Source organism: Artibeus jamaicensis, unplaced genomic scaffold, assembly GCF_021234435.1.
Source record: "Artibeus jamaicensis isolate MK-2021 breed Jamaican fruit bat unplaced genomic scaffold, CSHL_Jam_final scaffold_369, whole genome shotgun sequence".
Taxonomy (NCBI): domain Eukaryota; kingdom Metazoa; phylum Chordata; class Mammalia; order Chiroptera; family Phyllostomidae; genus Artibeus; species Artibeus jamaicensis.
This window is the reverse complement of record NW_026522042.1, coordinates 6,474,890-6,494,974: the sequence shown is the minus strand read 5'-3', so window position 1 is coordinate 6,494,974 and position 20,085 is coordinate 6,474,890. Positions and strand designations below refer to the sequence as shown.

General features: G+C 48.9%; 1 protein-coding gene across 10 annotated transcripts in view; it reads left to right on the top strand.

The window, feature by feature from the left end:
• Positions 1-19,647, top strand: part of ZNF131 (zinc finger protein 131) — a 31,558-nt gene extending 11,911 nt beyond the window's left edge. For 8 of the 10 annotated variants that reach the window (XM_037164454.2, XM_037164433.2, XM_037164439.2 and 5 more), the window contains 3 exons: positions 7,545-8,230; positions 17,099-17,229; positions 17,820-19,647. In XM_037164454.2, the coding sequence (XP_037020349.1) occupies positions 7,545-8,230; positions 17,099-17,229; positions 17,820-18,506 (1,504 nt within the window). In that variant the 3' untranslated portion in view covers positions 18,507-19,647. Of the gene's footprint in view, positions 1-7,544; positions 8,231-17,098; positions 17,230-17,819 lie in introns of those variants that run through there. The other 2 variants (XM_037164482.2, XM_037164513.2) reach the window with 2 other exon arrangements.
• The last annotated feature ends 438 nt before the right edge of the window (positions 19,648-20,085 follow it).

Sequence of the window (20,085 nt, the reverse complement as noted above, 5' to 3'; positions counted from 1 at the left end):
AAAATCAGTTTTGTGGGGGACAAAGTAATTTGGTCCAGCTCATTGATGTGGTTTAGTCTAAAGATATGATTTAGAATAACTCTAAAAAAATCATTGAACTGCAGTTGTTCATAAATATCATTTATTATCATGAGCAGTGATTAGTTTGGTGACAGTTGAAGATTAAACTTTTCTGACCGAGGGTAGTGTGTCCGTACTCTCTGCTGCCGCGTGCCTGGCCCACAGGTGTGTAGCAAGCGTGCGTCAGTGGGTGGCTGGGTGTGTGCTGATTACGGGCCGACCATTACTCTGAGGGGGGAGCTGGGACGTGGGTGGTGGGACAGGTCTCATCTTCTCAAAGTGGGCAGGCTGGGGGCGGTGTATGGCGGTATTTAGATATATGGCTCTCTCTATATGGCAATCCCAAATTTGTGGTGCAGTCTTCGATGAGAATGTCCTGGGAAAGTGTTCATTCTGTGTGGTCCCTTTGCTGTACATGGCAGGGAGCGACACCTCCCTGTAGAGGAAGCCCTCAGTGGCAGAACAGCGGAGTGCACTCTAGGTTGGGTTTGGGAGGCGTTTAACTGGGTGCTCGTGAATAGTCGTTGGGAGTGGAGGTGAGCACAACTGGCCACGGCTGTTTTCCTAGGCCTATTCAGAACCTTTGGATGACTTATTAATATAAGACTGGAGTTCTTGTAGTTATCACAGTCATTGGTACTTCTCTGTTTAAATACAGTCACAGGTCGAATGTTTCTTGAACCAGGTAGGCATGCATTATCCTCTGAAGAGTTTTTTTTGGAAATAAGACAAAGTATTACATATTGGCTGTTTATAATAATAAAATTTAGGAATACAATTTTAGAGTTATGGTTAAATCAACTAAGGCAGCTCTTTATTGAGAAGATTATAACTTTCAGATACTGAAGGTGAATAAGGTTTTTTTTTTTCACATTTGCAGTATGTGAGTATTTTTTAAATACAAGGTAAACTTTTTGAATGACTAGGGCTTTGTTTTGCTTTGTTGGAATTGCATCATTATTTATTTTAATGAGAAGGTTGCTGTTATTGGTCAGAAAAGCAGCAGTTGCCTTACAGATTTTCCCTCCCCGGCTCAGTGAGGTATAATTTACATGCCGTGTAATTGGCACATCTTCAGTGCGGAGCTCTGAATTCCTTCAGCTGGGCACAGTGGTGTGACCACCCCCACAGTGGAGACATGGGAGCGTGTTCAGCACCCCAACTTTCCTCCTGACTCTGCAGTGGAGCCGGACCACTAGCCTCAGGCAGCTGCAGATCCAGCGTCGTGTGAATGGATGCTGTCGTTGCACAGACTTTCAGGTTTGACTGTTTGCACTCTGCATTACGTTTTAGAGAGCGTTTCGTGCGGCGGGTGGTAGTGTCTGTGCCGCCTTATTGCTGGGTCCTGTCGCAGCTGTGCAGGTGCACCGCCTATCGATGACGCTGAGGTTGTCTCCAGGTTCTGGCGTTTACAGATGAAGTGGCTGTGACATTTGTGCGCGGTTCTTTGGGTGTGTGTTTTCATTTTTCTCAGTAACGCCCAGGAGTGGAGCACCTGGGTTGTATGGTAGCTGTGTTTAATTATTTTAGAAGTGCCACAGTGTCTTCCAGAGTGCTGTGCCACTTCACGTTCCAGCCTGCAGTGTGTGAGCTGCGGCCGCTCTGCGGCCCTGCTCCTAGTCCATGGTGTGGTAATGCAGGGACACGAGGCTCTGGCCTGCTGGCCGGGTTGTGTGCCGTGGTTGTGATCTGCATTTCCCCAGAGACCAATGATGTTGAGCTTGTGTGTGTGCGCTTTTTTACTATCTCTTTATCTTTTGGTGAGATGTCTGCATCTTTTGCCCATTTTTAAAATTGGGTGTTTGTCAAGAACTGTGAAGGGTCTGAGATTTTATCCTATTTGCAAGCTAAGTTTTTTGGATTCTGCCAAAAGACTTGAGACTCCCGAGTCAGAGAGAAGGACTTTATTTCTCTCACAGCATGAACCTCACATCTGTATCAATTTTTCTTTCCCCTGCCCCCACATTCCACAGGGGTGACATAGTGACCTAAGTGTGTGCTAGACTCACAGTGGTTTGTGCCACAGTTGAGAGCGTTAAGAAACCCAGAGCTTCTGTAATAAGCTGCAAGCAGACCTGCCCAGCCTCTGCCCCAGAGGGTCGCTGCCCTCCACCCCGTCAGTCGGCGAAGCTGCCCTCCCCTGTGGAGGAAGACAGCCTCTGTCTCCTGTCTTCCGAGGCTGTGTGCTATATGTACCAGCGCCCTTGAAATGATGCTGCAGAACAACAGGCTGTCAGTGTCTTTGTTCGCAAGGCACGGGAAACATCAGGGATCCTTGCGGAATTGACTGCCAGCAGTGTCCTTGTTTCTCCATTAATTCAGCTGCTGGTGAATTTTCCCATGGGTGTACCACTCCGGGACCTCATGCATTCAACTCCTCTCACACTGGACTGTCAGCTGTCAGTCCAGAGCTGCAACTGTCAACAGAACTGCAGACGGCAGGGTGTGGCCACACTGGGCTTGACCTTGCACCTGTTCTCCTAAAGTCTGAACTCAGCCAGCCAAGCAAGTCCCTGGAAAGCCAGGTGGCTCTCTCCTGGAGTTTCTGGATTGAGCTTTCAACTTAGCCCTACACATTAATCTAAGAATAGCAAGATGTTTTAGCGATTGCACAGTCTGCATAGTGGCCTCTGGGGAGGAAGTCAAAGGCAAGTCCGTCATCTTGAGTAACACTGGCCAGTGACCGAGGCCAGCACAAGGGCCTTCCAGAGCCTGCGTGGTGCCATTGATCGCATTGACTTACGTCGAGCACAGAGTTCGTACCTCCTTTTTGTTTGGGTGACTCCCGTTACGGGGGAAACTGCTTGTGGCGCATGCATAGATGACAAGTCAGTTGGGACTCCAGAGAGCTCCCCCAGGTAACCCCAGAGTGGGACCTTCATCAGTCAGAGGCAGGTGGACGTGGCCTCCAGGGTGGCCTCCCCTCTCTGGGCTCAGTTAGAATGACTGGATCTAGACCTTGTTTTGGAGGGACTGTACATAGGTGGCCGGGTCAGTGCCCTGTTCGTCACCCGAATGTCCGCTGGGTGGCAGTCAATCATTGATCTTGCAGATTGAGCCTCGGCTCTGGGAATGGTAGTGGGACAAACCTCTGGAGCTTCACGTGGGCCAGGCAGGAGCTGGGCCACCCCCCTGCTGTTCCAGGAAACTTCTTGGTGAAGTTGAGGGAACCAGTGCTCAGACTGCAGTCAGAGCTCGCAGCGGCAGACGGTACATCCGGCAGACAATTTCAAACTCTTGCTGCGGTCGGGGAGAGCCGCACCAGCATTTTCCCACCTGAGGAAAGGCCTGGCACTTCTGAAGGACAGAGACTGTTCATGTCCCTTCGTCCCTGCCCCCTGGAGTCTGAGATGTTCTCTCCCTGGTGCCAGGGTTGTTGCTTTCCTGCCCCTGCACAGCGCTGGCGTGCGCCCTGCCAGCAGCCACAGCTTCATCTCTGTTCCAGGCATCTCTTCCCACCCAGACCTCTCCCCCCTAATGGCCAGGGCAGAGGCGTCTTTATAAAACTTAGAGACCAACTGTGTCTCCCCCTTTGGCCCACGGGGACCAGCAAGTAAGTATACTTGGCAGGCAGTATATTCAGTGAAATGGTCGTCATTGTTAGGATCTCGGCTGATGCCAGGTCATGAAGGGGATCCAGGCGGCTGAACCAGAATAAAGTTTGAACTGCTAGGCCTGCTTCTGACCAGGCTCCTGCCTGGAAGGGGCACCGACCTAGGCTGTGCCGGGGTTGCCACTGCGGGCAAGAGAAGGATCGTGTTTAAGAATGGGCGGGCAGAATCCTAAATTTCCAAGTGAGTTTATACAGCTTCCCACCTTTTCTGTCTTGACCATTACCGAGGAAGCACCCGAGAAGAGATGGTCTCTTTCTGGGGACAGCTGAGTGTAGCGACCAGACTGTTGACTCAGGTATTTGCACAAGGAGGAGGTGGGGGAGATAGAGTCAGAAGTCCCAGGAACGTTTGGGGACAGCGCCTGGTGCGAAGGGGCCTTCTTCACCATGAGGCCGACAGGCCAGCCTTAGGCAGCTACAGGTTGGTGTTTGTGGCGGTAGATGCGTAACCAGTTCAGAAACGCCAGTTGCAGGTGTCGGTGGTGGAAGCCTGGCGGGGCAGCTCCGGAAGCAGCGCGGCTCTGACTGGTGTCGTTGGAGAGCAGGCCCTTCAAGGGCCTCTGAGCCAGTGACCTGGGAAGTCGGGTCAGCCGGTGTTGCTCGTTTCTGTGGTCATGGACCAATGACAGGTGTCTCGAATCTGCCAAGACTTCCAGGTCTTTCGGTTAGCTAGGCTATCGGCAGCAGTGCAGGTCAGTAAAAATAACGTGGAGGATGTTGTCCAGAGCTGTGGCGACAGCCTCGAGCTCTGCCCCTGTAGAGCAACCTCATCCACGTCTGCTCTTTGCGTCGTTGGTGCTCAGGTTGAAATTTGCAGTAGCCAGTGAGCACCATCAGCCCTCAGCTTAGCTGAACTGTCAGCAAGTCAAGCCCCCTCTACCCCATGGGTTCGTTTGGGCATCGGAGTGAGGGCGATACCCCTTTCTCACGTCACAGCCAGGAGGCCAGCTGTTCCTCTGACTACACTGTTGTGTTGGTGCACTCCCAGTGGCAGTGTCAGGCCAGGGGCCCTCGAAGTCTCTGTTAGGCATCGGTTTCAACAGGAGCCCAACAGGCTAGTCCTTTCTCATCAAAGGGAGCGCACCTGGGAGCTGCGTTAGAGAATTGGCAAGTCTGAAATCTAGGGAACACCTTTGAGTGCAGGCGCCCCCTTTTGCCAGAAGCTCTGATGTGCAGATGCAGCCATCTCAGAGACCTGCAGCCCACAGAGGGGTTCGGGTTGTGGGGCTCCAGGGGTAGAAAATGTACCGCAGCTTGATGGACAGCTGCCAGTGCAGCCTGTCGGCTGGAGTCCCCCTAAACTATGCTGGTCTGCAGACTAACTGCCGTGGAGAAGAAAGGAGAGTGCCTAAGGAGGGCAAATATGTTCCCACACCCAGATGTCGGTGCGTGCTGGGCCTTGTTTCTGGTGGAGAGGAGGAGCAGTTTTTCTTTTATTGCTAGAGGGTTTGAGTGTTGTGAGTCCAGCTGCATAGCCCCCAAAACGTGATGTGATGGGCAGGCCCTGGCTTCGTGGAGCCCCTACTGGTCTGGTGGAAGTGCCGGTGGCGCTGTGGGCAGAGCCTTGGCCAGTGCGGCTTCCTGCTGGCCAGTCAGCCGGGTGGCATCAGTAGAGTGTAAAGTGCAGACAGCATAAGACAGGACACTTGTGCCTGGTTCTGACCCTGCTACTGGTGGCCGGTGGCAGGGGAGGTGGTGCCAGTAGCTCTTTTGTACATGCGGCTCCTTCCAGTCGGGGTGATCCACTTCGGGTGCTTAGAGGAAGGGGAAGCGCAAATGCTGCTGTACATTCAGATGTCAAGGCAACGGCAGCGTATAGAGTCAGTCCCTCCCACGGGGTCTGGACAGCCCCCAGCCACTGTGAGCCTTGCTCAGACCCCAACAGTCCAACCTGAGCTTCTCCTCTCCATGGAACCTGATGGGGTGGCGAGTTAAACACCTGAGTCTAGCAGAGCCCTGAAATTGTGAGTCCCTATCATTGCTGAGTTTCTGTCAGTGTTCTGGGACAGGTATATGGAGTCTCCTCTGTGTGCCCGTGGGAACCTGGAGACCTTGGCTCCACCCCTAACTGTCCTCCCAAGCAGGTGAAGTCAAGGGAGAGGGGCCGGGAAGGGGAAGGCAGAAGAGGAGGAGGTGTGGAGGGAGAGCAGGGCTGCAGTGACGGAGGCACGGCTGCTGCGGCTGCAGCCTGTGCCGGAGCCGCACGCACGGAGCTCCCGCAGCAGACACCCCTGCACTGTTTGCAGCCCACCCAGAGCCCGGGTCAGGCTCCCTGAGCTTCACTCCTTTTGGCTCACTCGGACTGGACCTGCCCAGTGGGGGCTTTTTGAAGCTGTCCCTGGATTGTGGGCGTGTGCTGCCCCGTTGTCATGGTGGCATCTTAGGCTTTTGCCCGGTTGCACATAAAGGTTGGGGGCTTGTCAACGGGCTTGATCCCAGAAATTTACGTTGTCTGGGATTCTTTTTTCATTCCCCAGTGACTCATGTTCATCAGCCTGTAAACCCAACTAGGCAGGAAATCTCTTACTAGTGAAGGTCTCATTATAGGAGTGTGTTTCCTCAAGAGCCCCAGAGCACTCTTAGGGCAGCCAGGATGGACCTACTGCAAAAACTCAGACCTTTTATGGTTATCTCCAAGTGGTTCTAAGGTGGCCATGGCGGACGGCAGGCTGCAGGAGGGGCTGAGCCCGGAGGTGGCCCCCATGCACCGGTCTTCCTGAATAAGCCTCACAGTGCCCCTCATCTCCATCCGGGTGGGCCCGTGCAGCGCTCCGAGTGACCCCGCTGGGTTCTGGGAGTAGCGCTGTGAACTTCTTCTGTCACACTTGCTCTGTGTGAGTGTCATAGTAACTCGTCTGCGAAGGGACGAAATCTTCTGTCTCCACACCCTCACCATGGACATTAGCAGTCATGCAGATATTAGGGTTAGTTGTTAGGATGGGGTGGGCTTCCGGCTGCACCACAGCTTGGCTGGGAAGCCCTCCCCCACCCCCATATCTCAGGAGAGTTGTACAACCAGGCACCTGTCTGCAGGTATCCTTGAACTTGCTGCCCAGCACTCACCCTGCGACCACCTTCCCACTTTTCCTCATTGGGAGTTGTTTCCTTTACGGGGTTGCTGTAACAGAGTATCGCCTAACAGAGTATCGCCTAACAGAGTATCGCCTGCGTGGCTCAACAGCAGAAATTTACATCTCACAGTTCTCCAGGCTGGAAGTTCTACATCAAGGTGAAGGCAGAGCCATGTTTTTCAAAAGCCTCTAGAGGGCGAGGGTAGCCCTGCCCTTCCTAGCTTTTTGGTGTATGATGTAAGGATAACAGTTACAGCTTGCTTTTCCTATATAGATAACAAGCACCACATTAAAAAGATGTTTTTTTCTCTTTTTAAAATATTTATTTATTTTTAGAGACAGGTGAAAGGAGGGGAAAAAGGAGAGAAACGTCAGTGTGTGGGAGCCTCTCCCACGCCCCCTGCTGGTGATCTGGCCCACAGCCCAGGCTTGTGTCCTGACTGGGAATCAAACTGGCCACCCTTTAGTGCGCAGGCTGGTGCTCAGGCCACTGAGCCACACCAGCCAGGGCAGGTCTCCCTTATTAAATCACCTTGGAACCCTTTGTCCAAAGCCACTTGGCCGGGTCACATGTGAGTCTGTCTCTGTTCCACTAACCCACGCATGTCCTGTCACCGATGTCACACCTCCTGACTCACTGCGCGTGTCTGTCAGTCCGGAGTTGGGTAGTGTGAGCCCTCCAGCCTTCCTTCCTACCTCTCCATGTGAATTTAGGGGTCAGGTAATCAGTTTTTCCAAAAAAGCCTACTGGGGTTTTGATCGATCAGACCAGTTTTTGAATTTGTAATTATATATTTCAGGAACAAAGAAAACGCCACTCCGCTGGAGGAACCTACCACAGGAAAAAGTGAGGCCAAAAAAAGAAAGATCGCAGAAACTTCAAACGTCATCACTGAGTCATTGCCATCTGTGGAATCGGAGCCCGTTGAAATCGAGGTGGAGATCACGGAAGGCACCATCGAAGTGGAAGAGGAAGGCGTGGAGACGCTGGAGGAGGCCGAGGCTTCTGCCAAGCAGACGGTGGAGTACGTTCAGAGCGTGTCTTCCTCTGACGATTCCGCTCTGGCCCTGCTGGCGGATATTACCAGCAAGTACCGCCAAGGGGACAGGAAAGGGCAGGTGAAAGAAGACGGCTGTGCATCTGACCCCACAAGCAAACAGGTAGAAGGTATTGAAATTGTGGAACTTCAGCTGTCACATGTGAAGGACTTGTTCCATTGTGAGAAATGTAACCGTTCATTTAAATTGTTTTACCATTTTAAGGAGCACATGAAATCACACTCCACTGAGAGTTTCAAGTGTGAAATATGCAATAAAAGGTACCTCCGGGAGAGCGCCTGGAAACAGCACCTCAGTTGCTACCACCTTGAGGAAGGTGGGGTCAGTAAGAAGCAAAGGACTGGGAAAAAAATTCACATATGTCAGTACTGTGAGAAACAGTTTGACCACTTCGGACATTTTAAAGAGCATCTTCGAAAACATACAGGTAATCAGCATATACCTTACAGTGAAAGTATGTTTTTCCCACACCGCTCCAAGCCGGAATGGCTAAGTCCTTTTTTATTAGCGCCGCAGAAACCACCTCTGGTGTTTTCTAACGAGCAGTCTGCGTGCACAGTTTGTACGACGTTATTTGTTGAAGTACTGATGCTTTGGAAGCAGCGTCAGGATCAAATTTGAAAATAGTTGTCACTCTTGCATCTTGCCAGTTTTTTATATTTTTAAAAGAAATATGTGAAGTATGGTTTGCGATTATTTCCTGAGGGTCGTAAGTCATGACATTTTAATTAGGGCGAAACTTGGCTGGCTGCTTTAGATTTCCTGTCTTGTGTTATTATGGAGATGAGTGCAGTTATAGACAGTCCTGGTTTGTGCCTGCGTGTACGGTGGTCGTCTGTTTCGGCCTGCTAGATGGGTGGGCGTTGTGCGTGCACCTCTGCCCACCGCTCCCTGGGCAGGCGTGAGGCGATGGTCAGCGGGGGCACGAGAAGGGTGAGGTCTCCATCGAGGATCCCTCACGGGCACGAGGGAGCGGTCCCAGGGACTCCACCGCAGGGCGTGCGGCCCTCACGGCTCTGCCTCCACCCCTGTGCCTGTCTTTTTCACTGTCAGCTTCCCTGTCCTTGTTCCCACTCCTTAAGCATTCTTTGCAAGTTCTCCTGTTCGGACACAGGAGCTACCACCAATTGCTTGAATGTTGGGGAGTCCCTGAACCCCCTAAACAAAGGTGTGGGGGGAGCAGTGAGCTCAGTGTCAGGCGTCTGGACCCTGGTTTTCCAGTCCTCCTTGTGCTGGTCGTGAAGCCGTGCACCCTGTTAATACTGCAAACACAGGAGAGCTGTCCCACACTGTCCAGAGTCTTTCTATCCGATGCTGGAGGTGGGATAACTTTTTTAAAAAAATGTTTTACTTATTTGTTTTTAGAGGGAGAGGGAGGGAGAAAAGAGAAATATTAATCAGTTGCCTCTTGCCTGACCCCAGTTGAGGACCTGACCCACAAACCAGGCGTGTGCCCCGACTAGGGATTGAACTGGCGACCTTTCCGTTTTTAGAACAACGCCCAACCATGGAGCCACACCAGTCAGGGCGAGTTTGGAGAACTTTGGGTGAAATATTTTAGTAGAGCCTTCACTGGTCAGAGTCGTTTGCCACACAGTGCTTGACACTGAGAAGCCAGATAGATCCAAATAACGTGGTATCCCTTACTCTTCAGACACTTGGCCGTACTCAGGAACTGCATAAACAGGCAGATAGCAAGAGAACCTCAAATTGGGTTGGCCAAAAGTCCATTTAGTTTTTCCGTAAAATAAAAGGCACATTTTTTATTTTTACTTCATTGGTTTGGGTATTTTGAGTATGTCAGCTCTCTCTCACCGTTGGCTTCTAGTGGGTAGAGGGCAGGGGCGCTGCTGAGCACCTTCCAGGGCGTAAGACAGCCCCACAGCAGAGAGTTATTTGGCCAAAATTCAGTAGTGGCAAGAAACTTCGCAAACCACTTTTGGCACGTTTGATTCATCATAGCACCTTCTCCATACACTGCAGTCTTTTGTTGTGTTTTCAACTTTCTCGAAATAAAAAAGCATAACATGCCGAAAATGTTGGGTATCTCCTTCCGTCTTCAGTATTAAAATGGCTGCACAGAAATTCACCAGGTTCGATGTTTTTGTGGTTTTTTTTAATGCTGGCTGATATGACAGCTGTCACAGTGCAGTCTAACAAATGGTTCTGATTGAGGTTAAGACAATTAAGCACTGCTAGAGCCATCCCACGGAAAAAAACCATACAACCCAGTACTTACGGCTCAGTATGGATTTAAGAGGCGTTTTATTTTTTTTCTCTTTTTAAATTATAGTTGGTATTAAATACCGTATCAGTTTCAGGCGTACAGCACAGCGGTTAGACATACATACATACTTTACAGTGAGTCCCCCAAAGTCCTAGCGCCCTGCTGGCACCGCACACAGTTACTGCGGCAATGTCCACTCCACTCCCTGTGACCGCTCCATCACTGCCCATCTGCTCTCCGAGATCCCACCGCCTTTCTCACCAGTCTCCCAGCTCCCTCCCACTGGCAGCCATCAGTCTAGTCTGTGCTCTGTCTGTGTGACTTTCTGTTCTGTTTGCTAGTTTATTTTGTTCTTTTTGGTCCGCCTGTGAGTGACGTGGTGTTTGTCCTTCTCTGACTTACTGAGCATACTGCTCTCTGGGCCCCTCAGTGCTGTCGTAGGTGGTGAGATTTTGTTCTTTGTGGCCGTGTGAGGTGCACGGCTGCCTTGTTGCGCAGGTGCCCGCTGATGGCCCCTTAGGTTGCCTCCATAGCTGCGTCACTGTGAGAAATGCTGGTTCCGTGTGCACTTAACAAGAACGTATGTTCTGATTTGGGGTGAAATGCTCCAAAAATGCCAGATTCTTCTCATCTAGTGTGTCATTCCAGGCTGCCGTCTCCTTGTTGATTTTCAGTCTGGAAGGTCTACCCATTTGTGTCTGCGGGCGTTCATGTCCCCAGCTGTGACTGCATGGACGTTGTGTTCTCCTTTCTGTGCACGCGCTTTTCACCTGGCGAGGTGCGCCCATCTCGGGTGCCTAAGTGTTTGCCGGGTTACGTCATTTCGTTCTTCTGTTCCCGTTGTCAGGCAGTGTCCTCCTTTGTCTCCTGTTACAGGCTTTGTTTTAAAATCCATTTTCTCTGCTCTAAGGCCATACCAGCCTGAGTGCACCCAATCTGGTCTGATCTCAAAAGTGAAAGTCTGTTTTGTCTGATGCAAGTTGCTACCCAAGCTTTGTGTTTTTTATTTTCCCGTTTGCATGAAACATCTTCTCTGTGTCTGTACTTTCACTTTGAGTCGGCTTTTCATCTGCGGTGAGTCTCTCGTAGGCAGCATATATCCGAGTCTTGTTTTCTTAGTCATTCAGCTGCCCTGTGTCTTGATTGGAGCATTTAATCCATTTTACAGTTAAAGTGATTATTGATAGGTATGTAGTTACTGCCATTATTCATCTTATTATTCATATTTATGGGGGGTTCTGGAAGAAGTCCCTTTAACATTTTTTGTAATACTGATATGGTGGTGATGAACTCTGTTAATCTTTTTTCTGGTCTGGGATAAAAGACTTTAGGGTACTAATTTGGGTAATTAATAGGTATTTATGCAATCTTTGGGGGGGAAATGCTTTCTTGTTTTCAAACATTATGTGTATATATACCTGTTATATGTTTGGAAACTGACTATCATTATCGGTTCTTTAAAATACTCCTCTTTTTAATCATCTATTGGTGAAACATTTTTGTGGTAACTGGAGTCATTTAGCAAAAAAATCGACATATCAAAAGCACATTGAATTAGCACAAAAACATAACTTGGTAACCAGCCTGCTTTGGTAGGGGTTCCCGTTCTGGGACAGATCATCACTTGTACGTTGTGTCCTGGTGGTATGAAAGTGGAAGTAGTCCTCTTTCACTGAAGACATTACCTAGTGACTAACCTGTTTGAAAATAAGATGACAGGTCGTTTTGGGCGTTTTGCAGTGTGCTTTCCAAGTCCCATACTTTGTGTTTTGGGTGGAACAGTAGAACGTAGAGCTGAAGGACCTTGTTGAATATCTTTGTTCTTCCAAAGTGATGCCGGGTGACTTTAGTTGTTAGAGAACCAGATGCCCATTGGAGGAACAGTTTAGCAAGCGTGTAAAGCAAACTGGACCTGGTTGTCTTTTTAACCTCAATTACTCCACTAATAATTAGTGATAAGTAGTTGTAGGTGTGATTGGTTAGCTGGTGAATCAAGAGGGAGCATAAGTAAACATGCTTAAATTATTTGTATTAATAAAGGATCGCTTGTTTTTCTCACAACAAACTAAGTTTAAACCTAAGAAAACAATCCTTTTCCTGTTTTCTACCATCAAGATAATGCCCCCATTGGTTTTCTATTTTGCATAATAGTGTAGTGATTTGGTTTCATGTATATTCTTGAAGCATGTGCTATGCTCTGTGGCTTGATTTGTAAAACTTGGGCTGTTTGTCCTCTGAATTTTTTTGTTTCCATTTGAAAAATAGTAATGATAGTGCCAACCTGCTAGGTCATGGAAATAAAGAAATTTTGGATTTCCTGCCTCCAGGGCACAGTCAGTGGGTTGGTCCCAGTGCGGATGGAGGTGAGCCCGGGGTCTCAGGGGAATGCCTGCCTGGGCTCCTTTTTTACGATGGGGGAGACAGTGTGGCTTCCCAGAGGCTGCAGGAGCTGGCCAGGCGCTGAGCATCCCAGGAAATGCCGTGAAGCACACACAGGCATGGACAAGTGGGGAAGCAGCTTGTTATGACCTCAACTAGAGGGTTATTACGGCTCGAGGACTGGGCCCCAGTGAAGGGAGGCCAGGAGATGCAGCTCACGGGTCAGGATGGCTGGGACGTGGTGTGCGCTCAAGCAGGCACCGCGCGGGCTGTCCCGCTGGAGTGCGGCTCAGGAGACAGGAGGCAGTGGGAGGGGAGGCTAAGAGCATGTGGTTGTGTTTTCCTGACGGCTGCAGATGAGTTCGGATTATATCTTGGGAAGGCTCTGGGTCATTTTAAAGAAGTTTAAGCTAGGAAAATATCTCTTCAGACGGATGTTTTAGAGAGATGCCTGGCAGGATGGGTTGGGGTGGTAAAACCTTCTAGTTCTTGTTAGGAAGCTTTCGGCGTGAAGGGGCTGAGTAGAGGCAGTGATGGCGGCAGTGTATCGGTGATGTGCAGAACTGGCAGGATTTGGTGATCGGTGGGGGTGAGGGTGACACCCAGCTTTCCGATTCAGGTGGCTGCCTGACTGGAAGCTGATTCGCCTCAAAAAGTAGAGAAGGGTGAGCGCTTTGCGGGTGGGGAGACATCAAGAGAGGTGCAGCTGTGGGACACCAGTGTGAAAGGGGACCGGAAGGGGACCTCTGACCCACGTTTTCGAGTAGTTGTGTCTGGGCCTCCCAGAGTGCTAGTGTGCAGTCACGGGGACAGCGGGTCTGGGGGCTGGAGCCGGATCCCTGCTCCAGTTCTGGCTGTGGCCACCTCGAGGACCTTGACGGGCCACTTGTCCTTGGGCCGCGCCTTGTCTGCGTGAATGGGGTAACGATACCTGCTTCACAGGGCTGTCTGCGGCAAGTAAGAGAACACAACAGAAGCACTCTGAACACTGCTGTCCACACAGCTAAAACATAATTAACCGGTTGCTACTTTTAGATTTTACTGGGCCTGTTAGACTGACTTTTTAAATAGTCACAGCGAGTGCTCAGGTGACCTCCGATGTGCACTGCCCCTCCTCCGTCAGCAGCCCTCTGCAGGGGTCGCGGCCGCTCCCATGCTCTCCCCCATCCTATCGCAGGAGTCTCTGCGTTCCCAGGTAACCGCAGAGAGAGACAGGGCTGGAAAGAAGACAGGCAGGAGCCGGCAGGGCAGTGCGGTTTGATCGTTCCCGAGCTCTGCTGCACAGAGAGCGTTCGCCAATCTACTCCTTTGTCTCCCTGTGCGCCCCGGCGCTTGGTGTGTGAGTGTGCAGCACTTCACCGCTCCTGCTGCTACACGTGTAGGTTGATCCTAGTCTTCTTTTTAAAGATATTATTTATTATTAAATTTTTAAATTTATTTTCAGAGGGAAGGGAGGGAGAAAAAGGGAGAGAAACATCAGTTGCTTCTCGTACACACACTGACTGGGGACCAGACCCACGACCCAGACGTGTGCCCTGACCAGGCACCAAACTGGTGACCTTCCGCTTTGCAGGACAGCACCCAGCCCACTGAGCCACGCCTGTCAGGGCTGTTCCTGGTCTTCTACTGTTGCAAACTATGCAGCAGTAAGTGTACTTGCACACAGATCTCATGCTCACACAATTGGATTTTTCAGACCTGAGACCTGATCCCACTCTGATGTCTCCTCCAAGACCGTGTTCATCCGTCATCTGGACCGCTTCTCTCCTCTTCCACAGGCTCCTTCTCAACGAGGAGACACATGGTGACTCTTCCGGCTCAGCACCTCTCATGGACTTGTCCCCTCCTAGCCACCCCTGGTCTTTACTTCCAAGCCTCCTCGAAAGGAGTTTTCCGTACCGATTTCCGCTGACTTGCCTCTCACTGGCCGGCCCCGTCCCACTGCGGTCCGGCTCCTGGTGCCGCACGCTGCGCCCGCGGCCGTTCTTGCTGGGGTGTGACAGCCGCGTGTCACCTGCCTGGCGCTGGCTCGGCGCTCTTTCCTGTAGTCGCCTTCTTTGCAGGCGACTGTGTTTTCTTCTGCTTCTGGTGGTTCTCTTTCTGTTTCCTTTGCTGCCTCATCAGCTGCTGTTTTTAACTTGGTATTTCCCTGGGTTCCGTCTTGGCTTCTGCCACCACGTAACGCACTGAGAGTTTCGTCCCCATCACAGGCTTTCCTACCACCTGCAGCACTTCTGTTCTGTCAGTCCACCTCCTGTTCGGCTCCAGACTTGTTGTGCAGCTGTCGGCCCGACTTTCCAGTTGGCTCTGAGTTCCTCGAACTCGACGGACGCAGCGCTGAGTTGATAGTCTTTCCCAGCACCCCCCACGCCAGACCTACTTGGACTCCCCTGTCCTTCATTGTGGTTGATAGGCCAGGCCAGAGACCTGAGAGCCATCACTGACACCTCCCTCTTTTCCTGTCTGCCCTTCTCTCGTCCCGTTGCAGGCGGCCCTGACCACGGTCCTCTCCGTGCTCCCCCCTCCTCGCTGCCCGCTGTCCGGCCGCCTCCAGGGCATTGTGGTGGTTGGTTTTCATGTCCTTCGTTTCCATGAAATACCCCTGGCCTGTGATAGGAAGTATTTAAAAACAAGGACAATTTATTAATCTTCATCACATTGCATGTGGTCTGGCACATAGGAAGTGCTCAGAAATGCTTGTGGGGTGGTGCATTTCCCCAGCATAGAGATTGGTCTTAATTTTTATCTAAGGGAAAGTAGACAGTTTTTTTTTAAATTAATTATGCCATTACATTTGTTCTATTCCCCCCTCCATTCCCCTCCATCCTGCACACCCCTCCCCCACCATTCCCCCCCTTTAGTTCATGAACACGTGTCTCAGGTTCTTTAGATTCTGTATTTCCCCTACTATTCTTACCCTCTCCCCCATCTATTTTCTATCTACTGTCTATGCTACTTATTTTCTGTACCTTCTCCCCCCTTTTCCTTCTCCCACTCCCCTGTTGCTAACCCTCCATGTGATCTTCATTTCTATGGTTCTGCTGCTGATCTAGCTGTCCTCTTAGTTTGCTTTTGTTTTAGGTGTGGTGGTTAATAACTGTGAGTTTGCTGTCCTTTCACTGTTCATCTTTTATATTTTCTTTTTCTTAGGTAAGTCCCTTTAACATTTCATATAATAAGGGCTTGGTGATGATGAACCTCTTGAATTTGGTCTTATCTGAGAAGCACTTTATCTGTCCTTCCATTCTAAATGAAAACTTTGCTGGATAGAGCAATCTTGGTTGTGGTCTTTGAATTTCATGACTTGGAATACCTCTTTCCAGCCCCTTCTTGCCTGTAAGGTCTCTTTTGAGAAATCCACTGACAGTCTGATGGGAACTCCTTTGTAGGTGACTGTCCCCTTAGCTCTTGCTGCTTCTAGAATTCTCTCTTTCATTTTAATCTTGGCTAACGTAATGATGATGTGCCTTGGTGTGTTCCTTCTTGGGTCCAACTTCTTTGGGACTCTCTGAGCTTCCTGGATTTCCTGGAAGTCTATTTCCTTTGCCAGAATGGGGAAGTTCTCTTTTATTATTTGTTCAAATAAGGTTTCCACTTATGACTGTTCCTCTTCCACTTCTGGTACCCCTATAATTCGAATGTTGGAACGTTTAAAGATGTCCTGGAGGTTCCTAAGCCTCTCCTCATTTTTTTAAATTCTTGTTTCTTCATTCTTTTCTGTTTGGTTATTTTTTCCTTCCTTCTGGTCTGCTCCCTTGATTTGAGTCCCAGTTTCCTTTCCATTACTATTGGTTTCCTGTGCATCACCATTCATTTCAATTAGTTTAGCTTTCATATGTTTCTCTAATTTGTGACTAAAATCAACCAGTTCTGTGAGGATCCTGATCAGCAGTGTTTTGAACTGTGCATCTGAAAGTTTGGCTATTTCTTCATCACTGAGATTTATCGGCTCTGGGGCTCTGAGTTGTTCTTGAGCCATGTTTTTATCTGTTTGTGCCTGTTACGTATGAGGAGCGGAGCCTTAGTTGTTTACCAGGGCAGGGCCACCCAGGTCACTGGTTTGTGACGCTGTATGTGGGGGCGGGGTCAGAGAGGGAGCAATGGCGGTCCTCTCCACTCACCCAGTCTGTCCCACCGCTGGCCCCCCGCCTGTTTATCTGAGTGGAAGTGTGCAAGCCCATCGCCCTGCGCCATGCGGTCTCAATGCTCGCCTCTTCACTGGTTTATCTGCACGCAAATGCTCGACCGACTGCAGACAGCCAGCTGCGCCTCTTCCCTGAGTCCGCCGTAGCTAGCCTGCACCTGGGATCCGTGCCCTCGGCTGCCTGCGCACCACCCCGGTCAGGGATCTTTTTGGCCAACCTGCTCCGCTGCTGGCTTCGCCCCTCTCACCGGTTTAGCTGAGCATTTTGTTGTTTTCGGACTCTGTGTTGTCGATTTTCTGTGTGGTTTGGTTGCGTTTATTGTTGTTAAAACTTTGCTGTTTTTAAATTTGGTTGTGCACGGACGCAAGGTGTTTCCACCTGCGCCTCCATCTTGGCAGAAGTCCCAGGAGACAGTTTCTTAAGAAATGCAAAAAATATGGAACAGAACTTATATCCAAGTTTTATCAGAAGAATCAACTTGTGTTGGCTTTTCCTATGTTGGCTTTATCCTACTTCACTGATACAATTTTTTCTATTCTAATAGGTGAAAAACCTTTTGAATGTCCAAATTGTCATGAACGATTTGCTAGAAATAGCACTCTCAAATGTCATCTGACTGCGTGCCAAACTGGAGTGGGGGCAAAGAAGGGAAGAAAGAAGCTTTACGAATGCCAGGTATGTGTGGCTGTGGTCTGTCCTTAGCGGAGGAGTCCGTATTTGAAATCATTCAAAGTGAAGGGTGGCAGAGTCTAGAGCAGAGGGTTGCCGCTGACAGTTGGCAAGAAGTGAGAGGAAGGAACGTCACTGTCTTGATTTGACAAGGGGTTGTAGTGGCTCCCCTTGCCCAGTCCTAGCCCTGTGTGACACTGGTGTCGGTAAAATCACGTTCAGATCACAGGTGGTCTGACACGGGGCAGGAGGGGCTGGCGAGAGGCAGGCCAGCTTAATCAGTGCTTTGTGATTAGTGCATGGTTATCAATTTCGTTACTATGACAAATATAATCTTATATTTTTAGAATTCTTAAGGCATTTAAACAAGGCAGTATTAAAATGTTTCCCCAAATATATTTAATTTGTTAGCTATATCAGGTATAAAGCCAAATAAAATAATTATAAAATCCCTTGGACCAGATTATATTACCAATACCATATTCATAACATTTTTAGAAAATGTTCCAGAGAATAAGTGAATCTTTTTTTTATCCTTTTTTCCTTTATTTTGGCTATTAAGTATTGTTAACACGGTTTTGTTTTGGTGTTTTCAGGTCTGTAACAGTGTGTTTAACAGCTGGGACCAGTTCAAAGATCACTTGGTAATACACACTGGAGATAAACCCAACCATTGTACGTTGTGTGACTTGTGGTTTATGCAAGGAAATGAATTAAGGAGGCATCTCAGTGAATCGCATAATATTTCTGAGCGTCTGATAACTGAAGAAGTCCTTTCGGTGGAAACCCGTGTGCAGACTGAGCCTGTGACCTCAATGACTATCATAGAACAAGTGGGGAAGGTCCACGTGCTCCCACTGCTTCAGGTTCAGGTGGACTCGGCACAAGTGACTGTGGAGCAGGTCCACCCCAACCTGCTCCAGGACGGCCAAGTGCACGATGCGCACCTGGGCGAGCTCCCGGAGCAGGTCCAGGTGAGTTACCTCGAAGTGGGTCGGATTCAGACTGAAGAAGGCACTGAAGTCCACGTGGAGGAGCTGCATGTTGAACGGGTAAATCAGGTGCCCTTGGAAGTGCACACCGAGCTTCTAGAAGCAGACTTGGATCACGTGACCCCTGACCTCATGAACCCAGAGGAGAGGGAGCCGAGCCAAGAGGACACTGCTGAGGCGGCCAGAGAAGTTCATGAAGACACCGTGGGTTTAGAGCCCGGGCCAGCGGTGGGCTCTCAAGCTGAAAGCGCAGGCAGTGCGAACAGAACACCTTTGCCGGTTTTAGAATGAACAACAAATGAATATATTTTTAACTGTATGTGTTGGGTTGTTGAACTAATGCTGGGCAGTGTGACTGTCCTTGAGCTAACAAACAAGTGGACCAAAGTTAAACTCTTTCCTGTTGTGCTGAACTGTTTCTATTGAAACAACCTGATTTTTCCTCCTGGCTAATGCCACAGAGGAGGGATGTTTCCTGTAAGTGAATGGGAAGTTTTGAGAAGTATATTTCTGGAAACTTAAATGGATTATATTCTTATATGGTTGGGTACGAATGTATCTATTTTCATTGTGGTAAGGGTTCCTTCCCCCTTCCCTTTCCCAGGTTGTGTTCTTTCTGTTTTTATGTGTTGTAAAATCAAACAAAATCATTAGAATACAAGCACTTGTATTCTAATGCATGTTAGAAAATTGAATCTGTAGGAACACAGGCTGCATGAAGAAAGGTGCATGGTTACTGTGCAGTTCAGCTTTGGCTTCTGGCTTCTTCGGGTCTGAACAGCATCCTCGTCCACCCTGGTAGTCACAGGTGTCAGCTCTGCAGCAGAGACGGCAGTGGCGGCGGCAGAATTTCCAGAATGTAAACAATCCACACCCACGTGCCTTTTCAAAACCAGCTAAACTTCTGTAAAGCATCTCTGGTTCTTTCAAAGTGTGTGTTATAAGGAGCGATGTAGATGATGCTGTAATAGTACTTTATATTTTTGCTTATGATGGCAACTACCAATTCTTTTCCACTTAGGTTGAGAATTTCATTTAATGGCAGCCAAAGGGCCATTTTCAATTGGGAAAAATTCATTTCTATCTGTGGTAAACTTTATTTTGGTTGAAAAATTGCACTAGTATTTTACCACCAGATAAAAAAAGATGAGCATCATTTAAAAATTAATGTATTTAAAATAAAGTACAGAGAAAAACATGTATATAAGATATCAGGCTTTGTTTTGAGTGAATCTTTTCCCCAACCTTAATGTAAAGGTCTTGTGCTATAACTTTTAAAGCCATACAGATATGAGTGCTAAACTGTGGACTTAAAAGTAGGTGTGTAAATATTTTTAATCAGTATTACTTGGAAAATAAAATAGCAACCGCATAAACCAATATGCTATTTTCTTTACCTATTAAATATTGGGAGATACTTACATTTTTAAAGTAAACTGTAAAATTATGTGTTCATGGCTCTTTTTTTTTTTTTCCTCTCAATTACCAGTGTGGAAGTTGCTTTATGGTCAGAGGTGTTTTCTGATTTGTATATGATTTTATACACCAACATTGACGTGACTGATACATGAATTGAGGTATAAAATTCTCAGTACATATTCCAATCCCCAAAAACTAGTTCAAAAACAGGAAGGAGGAAGAAGGTGATATTTGTAGTCAGTAAACAGTGGGCACAACCGCCTGTTTTTAAAATAACTTTTTCTAGTTACTAGCTTGTTCAATTCAAAAGATCGATTCAACTTACACTTGTTTGGTAACCCTGGTGTTAAATGTGTCTCACAAAGTCGCTGAAGAGACTGGCTAGAACGGCTCCCTGCAACGGGGGGAGTCAGAGGTTTAGAGGTACCAGGAGTAGGACATGGGGGGGGTT